General features: G+C 45.8%; 2 protein-coding genes across 3 annotated transcripts in view; one reads left to right on the top strand and one right to left on the bottom strand.

Moving 5' to 3' along the window:
- The window catches only part of PPP1R10 (protein phosphatase 1 regulatory subunit 10), a 21,841-nt gene extending 21,121 nt beyond the window's left edge, over window positions 1-720 (bottom strand). The window contains exon 1 of the mRNA XM_081852447.1: window positions 548-720. The gene's annotated coding sequence lies outside the window, so the exon portion shown is untranslated. The remainder of the gene's footprint in view (window positions 1-547) is intronic.
- MRPS18B (mitochondrial ribosomal protein S18B) lies at window positions 102-12,378 on the top strand. Of its 2 annotated transcripts, none has more exons than XM_081853890.1 (7): window positions 102-206; window positions 2,932-3,082; window positions 5,933-6,030; window positions 6,251-6,319; window positions 6,921-6,987; window positions 11,709-11,768; window positions 12,019-12,378. In XM_081853890.1, the coding sequence occupies exons 1-7, from the start codon at window positions 141-143 to the stop codon at window positions 12,234-12,236; spliced, it is 729 nt and encodes a 242-aa protein (XP_081710016.1). In that variant the 5' UTR covers window positions 102-140; the 3' UTR covers window positions 12,237-12,378. The 2 variants fall into 2 exon arrangements, with proteins under 2 accessions (XP_081710016.1, XP_081710015.1); XM_081853889.1 differs by lacking the exon at window positions 102-206 and adding an exon at window positions 1,061-1,249.

The raw sequence follows: 12,378 nt of genomic DNA, 5'->3' as shown, positions 1-12,378 counted from the left end.
AACCGAACTGTTACGTAACAAGCCTTTGTTAAGGAGAGGAAGCCGCGACGATCATTGGGGCGGGCGGGAGAAGAAAATATTTTTTTCCCCTTTCTTTTTAAGGGAAGACGTCCCTTTAAAATGAAGTTGCTCGGTTTTAAATGGGAAATATTTCCTTTGGGGAGAATTCAGCTAAGAACAGTCTTGAAAGGACAATTTACCTCCAGGTACAGCCAATCAAATAATTTACTAAAAATCGCCAATTAAGACGCATTCTGGGAAGGGGATAAATAAAAATAACCCTAACGTAATGCCCCTTTGTCCCCACCCTAGCCGTTCCCCACGATAACGTTCCGAGATACACCGTACTTACCTTTTAACAGACCCCAGAATGGCCGACCAGGGCGCGCGCGGAGGCTTTTATATGAGGCCACTCCCTCTCCCCGACTCCCCCCTCCCATCGTCGCGCGATGCGGTAAAGAACAAAGGCGAGAGCGCGCGCCGCCGCCCCACGCCGCCGCAGTTGCCCGGCCAAATCCGAATCAAAATTTACTTCAAAGTACATCACCTGAATCGCATTTTGAAATCCAATCGGACTAACTGAGCCGAAATAAAAAATTCCGCCCGTGAAGGTTGTGGCGCAGTTAGTAGAACCCGAGTACGCATGCGCTATCCGTTGCCAGACCCGCGACGTGTGCGCGCCCGCGCGCGGCCTCCGCCCTAGTTTCCGTGGGGGGCAGGGAAGGTGAGTGCGAGACGGCGTCACAAACCGAGCATGCGCCTAGCTCGGTGGTTGACGGCGAGTACCGAACTCGGCACAATGGTCAACCATTGTGCTCATGCGCAGTGAAGAAGCTCTCTCGGGGGCCCCGGGGGGAGTTCGTTCGGCGGGTTGTGGCGCAGTGTTTTATTGTGAGGAGCGTTGTGCGCGTGCGCGAGACTCGGCTGAGCGGAGGAAAGGCCGCGTCATAGCAAAACGCGAATTTAAATAAATTTCCATTTTGTTTTTTTGTCGTAGACTTTTATATGTGAATAAATACCGGAGGCTTGTTGGGGAATAATAATAAAAAAATTAACTATGGGCCCAAACCTGTCGATGGCCCAAGGGCACCACGTTCAAGGTCACCTTGAGGAAGGAGCGCTATGGCGCATGCGCAGCGAAATCTCTGTACTCCCCAAGATGGCGGCCTCCAGTTGTGCCATGCTGCTCAGCAGGAGCTTGGGCTGCTTGGTGGCTCGCACTGTGCTTAGGAGGCCTCTCTGGGCGCAGGTGAGGAGCCTTTTGTGTTTCACCGGGGAGCTCGCCTACAACTCGAAGTATTCGTTTTATTATGCGGGGGTTAGAGGCATCCGCAGAAACAAAATTGTTTCTCTTTGTGCTCGTACTAAATTCGGCTAATTCTGTTTCCTTATCCTTTCTTGCCCTTCTCTAATTCTCCATCGTTGCTTCTTTTACCTGACGAGAAACTTTAAAGGAGGGCTTTAAATAACGGGGCTCTTCCTCTTTTTCCCGCTGCGGAAATCGGGATGTCTGTATCCATGGTTACATCGCTGTATTTATATAGACATTGTAAACCATCCATTTATCTATTCAGAGAAAAAAATCTTAAACTACTGTTTCTGCATTAAATGTCCGCTATGGCTTTGTAACTAAAATGGAATGCACTTTCGGACTTGGGAAGCATGGGTGTAAATTCTGTATTACAGGCAGTGATTCTTATTTTACAATGTTCCGGTCCCTGCCCGGAAGAGATTATAATCTAAAGTACCATGCCCAGTGGTGTCTGATTATAATTAATTACGAATAATTGGTGGTGCCCGCATGTTAGTGTGTTAGTTCACCTTTATCCTTTGTTAAGAGCATGAGCCAGTTAATAACAAAACAGCACAATCCTATCTATGATTACTCAAATGAAAGCCTTGCTGAAGTCAATGGGGCTTACTCCCAAGTAAGGCAGGGTAAGAATTGCAGCCTGATTTAATTACTTACTAAATTCATAGCCAGTTCTAGTCTCTTTAATATAGCTTTAATAGAGGACAAATTATTTATTAAATTTATTAGAGGGTAAATAAGCTAAATCTATGTTAGCCTCTCCATGTTTTTTTCATTTTATTTATGCAGAGAAAGCTCTCCCTCCTCTTAATCTGAAAAGCCCCCCCCATCCTTCCTGCAGCCAATCAAAAGAAGACATTCCCTCCCATAGGCTTTCAGTCTAAAAAGGAGAAGGGTGGGGAAGAAAACAAAAGACACCAATTTTTAAAGTACTGTATAACAATAGCTGTTTCTAATAGGCTTGTTCATACATTATGGTGGACACAGGTGCAAGCTATTGCACACATACAAGTGTGATACACTTGGTGATTTGTACAGCTCAACTATTGTGTACACTGCTTGATGGAGGAGAGAACGTGCAAGCTCACTTTCAATCTTTTAACTACGGTTAACAGACAGGAGAAGTATGTCTTCGCTGTCCCATAATGGATATTGTCTGAAGCCAGGATCTTAGAATTTTTGAATTCCATTATAACCACAGAATTCCTTATCCCCATACAGGCTGCATCTTAATTTCCCTAAAGGAAAAGTGAAAATATGACTGCTACTTATTTTGCATAGTTTCGAGGAAGAATGAGAATAGTTTTATTGTCTTCTATTGTGTGCTGAATTGGCAGTGGAGATGGCAAATAATGGGGCCCTTAATTTCTGAACACTTCATTTGAGGAATATAGCTTTTTGAACTTGCTGTGATGTAATAATAATAATTACTTTATTATTATTGTTATTTCTATGCCACCCACCTGACTGGGTTGCCCAGTCAACAAATTGTAAAACATCAAATATTAAAAACTTCCCTATACAGGATTTCTCCTTTCTTTTAAAAAAACAAACCACTATCACCATTCATATTGATACCTGCCTTTTTACACATGCCCTGCTTTGCTTCTGCCCTTTAGAATGTATCCAGCATTTCCATCCTGCAGCCCGAGCGATTAACTTTCCGTATTTACAGCACAGAGGCCAGCGAAGCTGAACCCACAGAGCAAGCGGCTTCTGACACAGAATCACGTTTTAAAGAGAAGCCGTGGGAGTACTTTGAGTCTGAAGGTATCTGGGGAATATAAAGACAGCAGCAGTGTGTGTGTGTGTGTGAGAGAGAGAGAGAGAGTGAGTGTGTGTGTGTGTGTGTGTGTGTGTGCAAGTGAAAGGAGTGGTGTGTCTTTGAAGAATAAGGCATGAACTTCAATGACATTCATGTGACTTCAGATCTTTTTACATAGATAAAAGTGGATAATGCTGTATTAGTCAGTGTGGTGCTTTCCAGATGTTGTGGACTCCAACTTCCACCAGCCTTGGCCTAGATGGCCTGTGGATTAGGGAATTGTAGTCCACAACATCTGGAGGATGCCTCATTGGCTCATGTCGGCATCTGTCTGTCTAGGGAGACAGTGGAGGAGTTCACCTTTGTGAATGAAGTCAAACCATTGGACAGTTACAGAACTTGCTGTGGCCATAGGGGATGATACTGGAGAGACATGTTTTGTTGCAGCTGGGGCAGGTGAAGGTGTCTGGTTGTGGTGCTGCAGGTGTACCATGCTATTTCTTCTCTTTGTACTCTTTCCAGTGGTTATTCCTCCTCTGGTCACTTCTGCAGATACACAACCTCACTGTCTCCAGGCGCTGCGGTTGCCACATTGGCTACTCCTGGGATAATTCCCATGGCCAAGAATGTTGACCCCTGCCAGTATGTAAAAGTACAGTTACATACAGGAGCTGACCATTGGCCACGCTGTTTGGCGCTGATGGGCGTTGCAGCCCTGAAGGCGGTTTGGAGTTGGTGACAAGGGTAAGGCCTTTTTAGCTGTGGCTCCCCACTTGTGGAATGCTCTCCCTGTTGTGGTCTGCCTGGCAACATCATTAACATTTCTTTGGCACCAGGTAAAAATGTCCTCTTCTCCCATGCACTGACAGATTATGTTAATTATTCTGTTGTTTGTTGATCAAATGTTCTATATAGCTAAAGTTTTCTGCCATTACCTGGTTTGTTTTACAGTGTTTGTGGGTTTTTTTTGTAATATATTGTTATTTTGTGCTATGCCTTCGTGTTTTAACTTTTAATAAGTCACCTAGAGGCTATTTTCTTACGTGACCAACAAGTTATAAACAAACAAACAGCAACATCTAGAGGGTTATCAGGGCTGGAAGAATCTACAGAAATGTGCTAGACCAGGGGTTAGCAAACTTTTTCAGCAGGGGGCCAGTCCACTGTCCCTCACACCTTGGAGGCTGGACTATATTTTCAAAAAAATATATGAATGGATTCCTATGCCCCACAAATAACCCAGAGATGCATTTTAAATAAAAAGACACATTATACTTATGTAGATACACACTGATTCCTGGACCATCCGCGGGATGGATTTAGAAGGTGATCGGGCCGGATCCAGCCCCTGGGCCTTAGTTTGCCTATCCATGTGCTAGACTTTACATTTTTCTTTTTTAACCCCACATACACCATTACGTACATGCAGTTCTTATAAGTGTACTATGCCTTTCTCCCGTGGAACAGCATACAAATGGTTCTCAGAAGTATTTTTTCCAGGCATGTTTGCTCTGTGTGATTTCCCTTGTATCTGTTGGGAACATGCAGTCATTGGCTCTCTGCTTTGGGTTCGTGCGGCTATCTTGTTTTCCTCCTTCCAGCTGCAGTTGCGCACTAAGCTCACTGGGTCAAGTTCAGTCACTGGCACCTCCAGTTGCTGGGCTTGGAACATTCTTCCTGAAGCTCTGGAGAGCCATTGGCAGTACGACACCAGATGACCCATTGGCCTGATTCAGTATAAAGTAGTTTCTTCTGCCATCTATGAATATTTACCAGATTCTCAGTAAAGAATGGTTAGCAAAACCATAAAGTTTGCTTGGGGCAGATAGCAGTAGCAATTGGGTGACTGCTAGATTTTAAAACTCACTGAACTCCCAGCATGCAATTCTGTGCTGTTTTTATTTATATAGCACTATCAGTGTTCATGGTGTTTTATAGAGCGTTCTCTCTCTCTCTCTCTCTCTCTCTCTCTCTCTGTGTGTGTGTGCGTGCGTGAGAGAGAGAGATTAGGATGTAAATTTAAACCGCAGAGGGAGGCAATGGGGTCAAGGCAAGAAAGAGTGAGGCAAGGGCAGTACTGGATGAAGAGGAGGTCAATGCGCTTAGCAGCTACATAAGCTCCAGTTGATTTGGGAGTGAGAACTAAGCAGTTAAGTAAAAATCCTCATGAGAGCAGTAGGTTTTGAAGGAAGAAAGTGCTATGTGGGGAGTTCAAGCCACAAGGGGCAGCAGGGAAGAGGAGCAGGAAACTTTGGGGAAACTGAGGGTGGTCAAGTTGGAGGAACAGATATCACTGGCAGGAATACAGTGGGGAATTAACAGCTGAAGGATAGGCTGAGACAAAGCTACAGAGAGGCTCCGAGAACAGTTTCACACTAAGATGGAAATAAAATCTATTGAACCCAGTGGGACCTACATTTGAGTAGCCATGCATGGGCTTGTGCTCAAAGGGAAAGAGACAAAGGGATGCATGTAGTCTTGGAGAGGGTGTGTTAAATAATTTTTTTTTTTTGAATGGGTGTGGTTCATCACAACACCAACGTTCCTTTAACCACCATCTGTGATTTTGACGAACGGTGCAGTCAAAGGCATGACTTTCTCTGGGGTAAATCACGTGGCTTAGTGGGGCTTGCCCACAAGTCGATAGAGCCCAAGTTTCTTAAACTACCATCACCTTTTCCTTCACAAGACAGTAAACCTGTTGTTTCATCTGGGGCACGCAGTGTGAAGTGGATGTGTACTTGAATCTGTAATAGGGCTCAGGAGGCTGAAAGCTTCTTCTGTGTTGTCCTTTTGGGGAGCCTTGACAAAATGCTGCTGTGATTGACTGGCATCGTTTTCTCTCTCCCCTTTAGAATACATAGAAAGATATGGCAGCAATCCCGTCTGGTTCGGCTACCGGCGCAATCACAAGGGCCAGATTCCACCACAGAAGACCCGGAAGACTTGCATTGTGAGTGTGTTTCTTTCCCCCTTTTTTGTGATGTGTGCCAGGAAAACTAAGTTCCAAATGGATACACACTGTGTGTTTGTGTAGAGACAATACTGTCACTTCTTTTTGGGCTGCCTATAGTAGCCGTTTTGTGGTGGCACCCATGATACATTTATCAATACCAGCACCTCTTCTTCTTTTTATATGTAATGGCATTCATTTGATACGTTTGTTCCTGCAGAGAGGAAAGCACATCTGTGGGAATCCCTGCCCTATCTGCAGAGACCAAAACCTCTTCTTGGATTATAGGGTAAGAGGAACCAAAATTTGTTTCTGAATTGAAATAACCTGCTTTTCAACTGAAAGTATCCAAAGCAGAGAACAAGACTTGTTAGAAATAGTATAAAAATTTGCTACATTTTGAAAAGGGGACGGGGGGATTGGTTGCCATGTTAATCAAAACAGCAGGGACAGGTAAGAGAGGTAAAAGTACAATCAAGGCCCTCCAGCTTCCTTGCCTTGACATCTTAAGAGCCAATAAGGGAGGAATGAGGTGACCTTCCCTAGAGAGGACACTCTGTGGCTGCAGAGAAGGCCCCTGGCTCACATCGCCACCACAGCATGTCACATGGCCCCAAATGGAAGAGCTATGTAGCTCTGTGGTCAAGCATCTACTTAGCATTTAGAAGGTCCTTGGTTCGATTCTCGGCATCTCCAGGAAGGGCCAGGAGGGATACATCTGATGTCCTGTGGAGCAGCTGCCAGTCAAATGTCAACAGGACTGAGCTTCAGACGGACCAGTGGTCTAACTAACAGTATAAGGCAGCTTCATAAGGAACTGGCAGAAATAGCTTTAGTGCCCATGATCCCTTTTTTGAATTGTAACATGTAAAGTCTGATTATTCCCGCAGAATGTGAGGCTTCTGGAGCAGTTCATCAGCCCCCACACAGGCATTGCCTACCACCCGACACACACAGGTGAGCCACCGTTTGCCCTTCATACCCCCCATTCCACTTAATTCTACATCCCTGTTGTTGTCTACCTTGTTGAGGTTTCTGGCACTGGGAGGAAGGGAGAACTTTATACCAGACAGGCAAATGCCAGATAGGCTCTTCTCAGCCTCCAAATTCTTTCCCATTGTACTAGAACTTGTGGTCACTCACTAAAACTGATTAACAGTGGATTCAGGGCAGACCCCCTAAAAAAACAACTGTTTCAAGCAATACATATTTTTTTATGGAATTCACTGCAACCAGATGACCACAAGTTTAGACGGCTTTTAAAAAGGGGTTAGTCAGATTCATGGAATGTATATCTATTAGCGTCCATTAGCCATGATCCTAGTCCATTGCCTATTTATTGCACCTTTCTTTCAAAAGACTCGTGGTTGTCTTCTCCCTCTCCAAGGCCATTCATGGAGCTTTGTGTCTGAATTGGGATTTGTTTTTTGTTTTTTGTTTAAATAATTTTTATTAACCGGCCAATCAAATCAAATTAAACCACATCACATAAATTCTGAATTACAAAGCCAAATTTTAAATTTTGTTGGGGGGACCCATATTTCAAGATCCGAAGGGGGATGGATTCTGATCATCTTCTTGCTACTGCGTTAATGTCCAAATCAATCCAAATCAGTCCAAACAGAGTTCATAATTCTATCCAGTCTTACCTTGCTGTTTCCACATCACATCTTGTTCATATATTTTCTCTTTTTTCTTTATGATCTCTTCTGATAGTCTCCTTAAGCCGATAAACACCAATAATACCGTAAATTTCGCTCCATAACACACAGATTTTTCCTCCTAGAAAGTAAGGGGAAATGTCTGTGCGTGTTATGGAGCGAATGCCTACAGATGGCGGGGGAATCTGCTGCAGTTGTGAGCAGTCGGTGGCTTGCTTTGAAACAGCAAAGCAGGTGTAAGCGGCTCCTGTCAGCGAGCCGAGCTGGGGAGGAGGGAGAGAAGCAGAGCGGGCTTGGCTGCTTTAAAAAAACCCCGTCCTCTATGTTCCTCTCTCCTCCCCACTGATCTGCTAAGTAGCAGCGAAGCTTTTCAGCCAGCCTAGCCGGGAGGAGGGAGAGAAGCAGAGCGGGGTTGGCTGCTTTAAAACAACCCCGTACTCTCTGTCCCTGCCTGCAGTTTTTTGCTGTCCGATTTTGGATTAGCCACTGTAGGGGCTGTGTGTGTGTGTGCTTGAGCTATCGTTCTCCTCCTCCTGCTTCCCCTTCGCTCTCCCTGCGCCCCTGCGCTCTCCCTCCGACTTTAGAATTGACACTCTGTGTCTGTGTGTGTGAGAGAGAGGGCTCCTTCTCCTCCTCCTGCTTCCCGTTCACTCTCCCTGCGCTGTCCCTCCGACTTTAGAATTGACACTCTGTGTGTCTCTGTGTGTGAGGGCTCCTTCTCCTTCTCTTGCTTCCCGTTCACTCCCCCAGCGCCCTGCGACTTTAGGGCCAGTTCCCTCTCTGCGTGTGTGTGTTTTGACCTCACTGCGCTTGTTGGGGGAGAGTGTTGGTCGCAATTTTTCTTGATTTGTCTCAGAGTGGTTACTATCATGGTTTCCTTGCCGGGGAGGAGGGAGAGACGCAGAGCCTGCTTGTTCTAAAGGAGCAAAGCCGGAGAGGAGCCTCTCCTGCATTATCAGCAGCATCCTTCTCCACACCCCCCACGCGAGCTCCTTGTCCCTTGAGTTCTTTTCCTTCCCTCCCCACTTAAAACGTGGTTACAAAGCACGGATCCACATGGATCCTCAGGATTTTTGCACTAGGTCACCCCAAATTCACCATCAGATCACATAGCATATCCATGGCTACAGCCTGCACCAAAAAACACACGCACCCACTGTTTCATGGGGTCGCAATGGCGCAAAAACGTGGTTACAAAGCATGGATCCACATGGATCCTCAGGATTTTTGCATTGGGCTACCCCAAACTCACCGTCAGATCACATGTCTGTGGCCACAGCATGAACCACAAAAATCATATCACTGTTTCATTTAGAATATTTTTTTCTTGTTTTCCTCCTCTAAAAACTATGTGCGTGTTATGGTCAGGTGCGTGTTATAGAGCGAAAAATACGGTAATCCTGTGTGAATTTTGCTGTTCTTCCAATCCTCAAATCGAGATGGTTTCCATATATCATTGCCTTCATAGATAACATCGCTCTTTCCATCATTAATCTTGCAAAACTGTCGCTCTTAAGTCCCACTGAGGAGTTTCACCCACAATATAAAAACTTCTCTATTTCTCCTCTCAGACTTAAGTCCTCCGACAGAACTTCCCAATATGGCGACAGCATTTTTAACTGCGTCATTCCAAAGCTCTTATACATTCCACGCTCTTCTTAAAACATGCTTTGGTTCGAAAGTTTATCTCCACACAGCCTTAAATCCACATCTTAAGTCCTTAAAACGACATTTCTGACTCGTGAGGGGAAGGGATTCTTGTTTAATCACATAAGGAAAGAAAGGAAAGTTTTTTTCCCCCTCCCCCATCAGTCATTTGCCATACCGATTCTTGGCGTATCTTCTCATGATTTAATCTTGTCTTGTTTTATCAGAGATCTCTTCTGTTAGCAGTCTTTACTCCCCCTCCTTCCTTGAAATATGTGCATTCCTTCATCCAAATTGTTTCTTTTGAAGTTCTTGCAACTAGTGGCGCAGATCAGGGACGGTGTCCAGGAGCACCGGAATCCCACAGGAGGGCTTTGTGCATAGTGCCCCCATCCTCACAAATTCGGGGGTGGTATAGGGCACAGCAGGCAAGGCAGTCCCCCCCACCATCCTGGGGGGGGGGGTTAGGGAGGCTAATTACTCCCATCATAGCCTCCAAATTACCTTGTGTGGGTCGGAGAGATGTTATTGTCAGCCATCTTCCGATGCGCCCCCTAGTGGCCCCCTGTCTGAATTGGGATTTGAACCTGGGTCTTCTGAGTGCGACAGTAATCATTATTACAGAGAGCCAGTGTGGTGTAGTGGTTAAGAGCGATAGACTCGTAATCTGGTGAACTGGGTTCGCTTCCCCACTCCTCCACATGCAGCTGCTGGGTGACCTTGGGCTAGTCACACTTCTCTGAAGTCTCTCAGCCCCACTCACCTCACAGAGTGTTTGTTGTGGGGGAGGAAGGGAAAGGAGAATGTTAGCCGCTTTGAGACTCCTTCAGGTAGTGATAAAGTGGGATATCAAATCCAAACTATTATTATTATTTTGGTCCTGTTAGGCCAAACACCACAGAGCGACTAGACTGGACTGAAATAGTTGACAGCACTGGAAAAATTCTAGCTTTCTCCCATCTTCTCCACATATTAACTGACTGGTTCCTGCACTCATCATCTGAGGCCTTTCTTTGTGTGCCCCTCTACAAGAGTTCTGGAGGGTGGCAACACAAAAATGGGCCTTTTCTGCAGTGGCTCCTTGTTTGTGGAATGCCCTCCTCGGGGAGGCTCGCCTGGCACCTTCACTACATATCTTTAGGTGCCAGGCGAAAACATTTCTCTATAACCAAGCCTTTGGCTGAATAAACATTCTAAGACCTTTTAAATGTGTTGGGGGGTATTTTATTATGCATTTTGCGTTCTTATTTTGTATTTTTCTGTTGTGAACCACCCTGAGATCTTCGGATGAAAGGCGGTATACACCACTTGCTTCAAGGCCTGCTTGTGGGCTTTCTGAAAAAGCTGGAGGAAACAGGATGCTGGAGTACTGAGCTTTGGTCTGAGCCAACAGGGCTCTTTATGGTTTTTTGAAAAATATATTTTTCTAGGTGCCACTCAGAGTAGCCTGTCGGCCAGAAGCATAGCTTTGCTGCACAACCTGACCTGACCTCCTTGGGATTGGTCATGCTGTGTGGCCAGGTTTTAGGGAAAGGATGGTAGTTGGGTAGGAGGGTACATGCCTTGCAATACAAGTTCCCAGGATTAATCCCTGGCATTAACAAGCAAACAAGGCAGCAGCTGATCTGCCTAACCTGCTCTTGAGCCAGCCACTGCCAGTCACAGGAGGCAGCACTGGCTAGACTGTCAGGTAGTTTGACTCGGAATAAGGCAGCTTCCTAGAATCCTGACCTATTTTAAAAGGTGTACATGAGCCTTCTCATTTTCCTGTGGAAAGGCCTGCTCATGCCCAAACTCCATAACTTTCCAGCTCTTTTGTGACATCAGCCTCATGATTACTCATGAAAAGGTACACTACCAGACCCATTTGATTTGGAGAATCGACTCCATGAGTAGAGAAGTTGGCCAGTCCGGGTTCTAAGGTATAAGAGGTGTGACTTCTGTTATGTCACTGTGCAGTTTTTGGAGTCAGAGGACACTGTTTACATTCCAGACTGTTGGAAGTCTGACGGGAGACAGATGTTGATGTTACTGGTTTCCTGTTTCTTTGTACCAGTTGGTTCTCTTGACTTCACAGAGAGCAGATGTATATTCTTTTCTGTCCTGCATAGTTAGAAATAAAACCTAGCAATGTAGCATATATTTCTCATCCTGCTGCTGTTTGTATACTCTGCGGAATGGGAACGTGCCTGAAGCCCCGTCAAAGGCTTAGGTCGTTAATCACCTTTGGAGGAGATTCCGAAGACTCAACCGGAGGAGTAGCTCGGTCGAACGGAGTTCCGACGGATAGACTCTCCATCCCCAAGTTTTTATTTGCATGTGACTGCAGTCTCTGCTGCACTTTGAAATGTTTGCCTCCTTCTGTCGCAGGTATCTGTATGAAGAAGTACCAGCAACTGACCAAAGCTATTCAGATGGCTCGGGACAGTGGTGAGTGGCATGAAGCTGAGCAAAGGAGGGGAAGAGAGTTGGGTTGAAGCTGGAGGGGGAGGGGATGCCTGCAGGGCTGTGTGTGGGATAATGCAGCCCCACCCATACTCCATATCAGCAGTGGGAGATTCTGCTGCAGCGCAGCAAGAGGGAGATATTGTGGGTGTGGGAGGGGGTGTCATTTCATCTTCTTTGGAGATAGCAAGAAGCTGTCTTTATGACATGTTTATTCCTCCACCCCCTCCCTCAGGCCTTTTATCCTCTAGTGTCCCCTTCGTCACTTTCCACGAGGACTACAGCAACCGGCATCCAGCTGTCACCAAGACCCCTCCGTCCCCAGCCCTGCAGAACAAGACAGCATGGTATGAGTGGTACGACTGGCAGCAGCCCCCGGAGAAGGAGATTCAACGGATGAGGAGGATTTACAAGGACTACCTGAAAGAGGAGAGCAGCCCCCCCGTGAGTTAGGCAGGTGGCACTGGGTGAAACACTCCCTAGTGGTTGTAGAATTGGTCCTTTAAAATATTTTGAACATCCAGTTTGGATGGATAGATCTTGGCTGCCTTCTGTTTGCTCATCTACCCATGTGTCAATAAAGTCAAAGACCTTA

This window comes from Podarcis erhardii (assembly GCF_964252035.2).
Source record: "Podarcis erhardii genome assembly, chromosome: 2".
NCBI lineage: Eukaryota > Metazoa > Chordata > Lepidosauria > Squamata > Lacertidae > Podarcis > Podarcis erhardii.
This window is presented reverse-complemented; position numbering and strand designations above follow the sequence as displayed.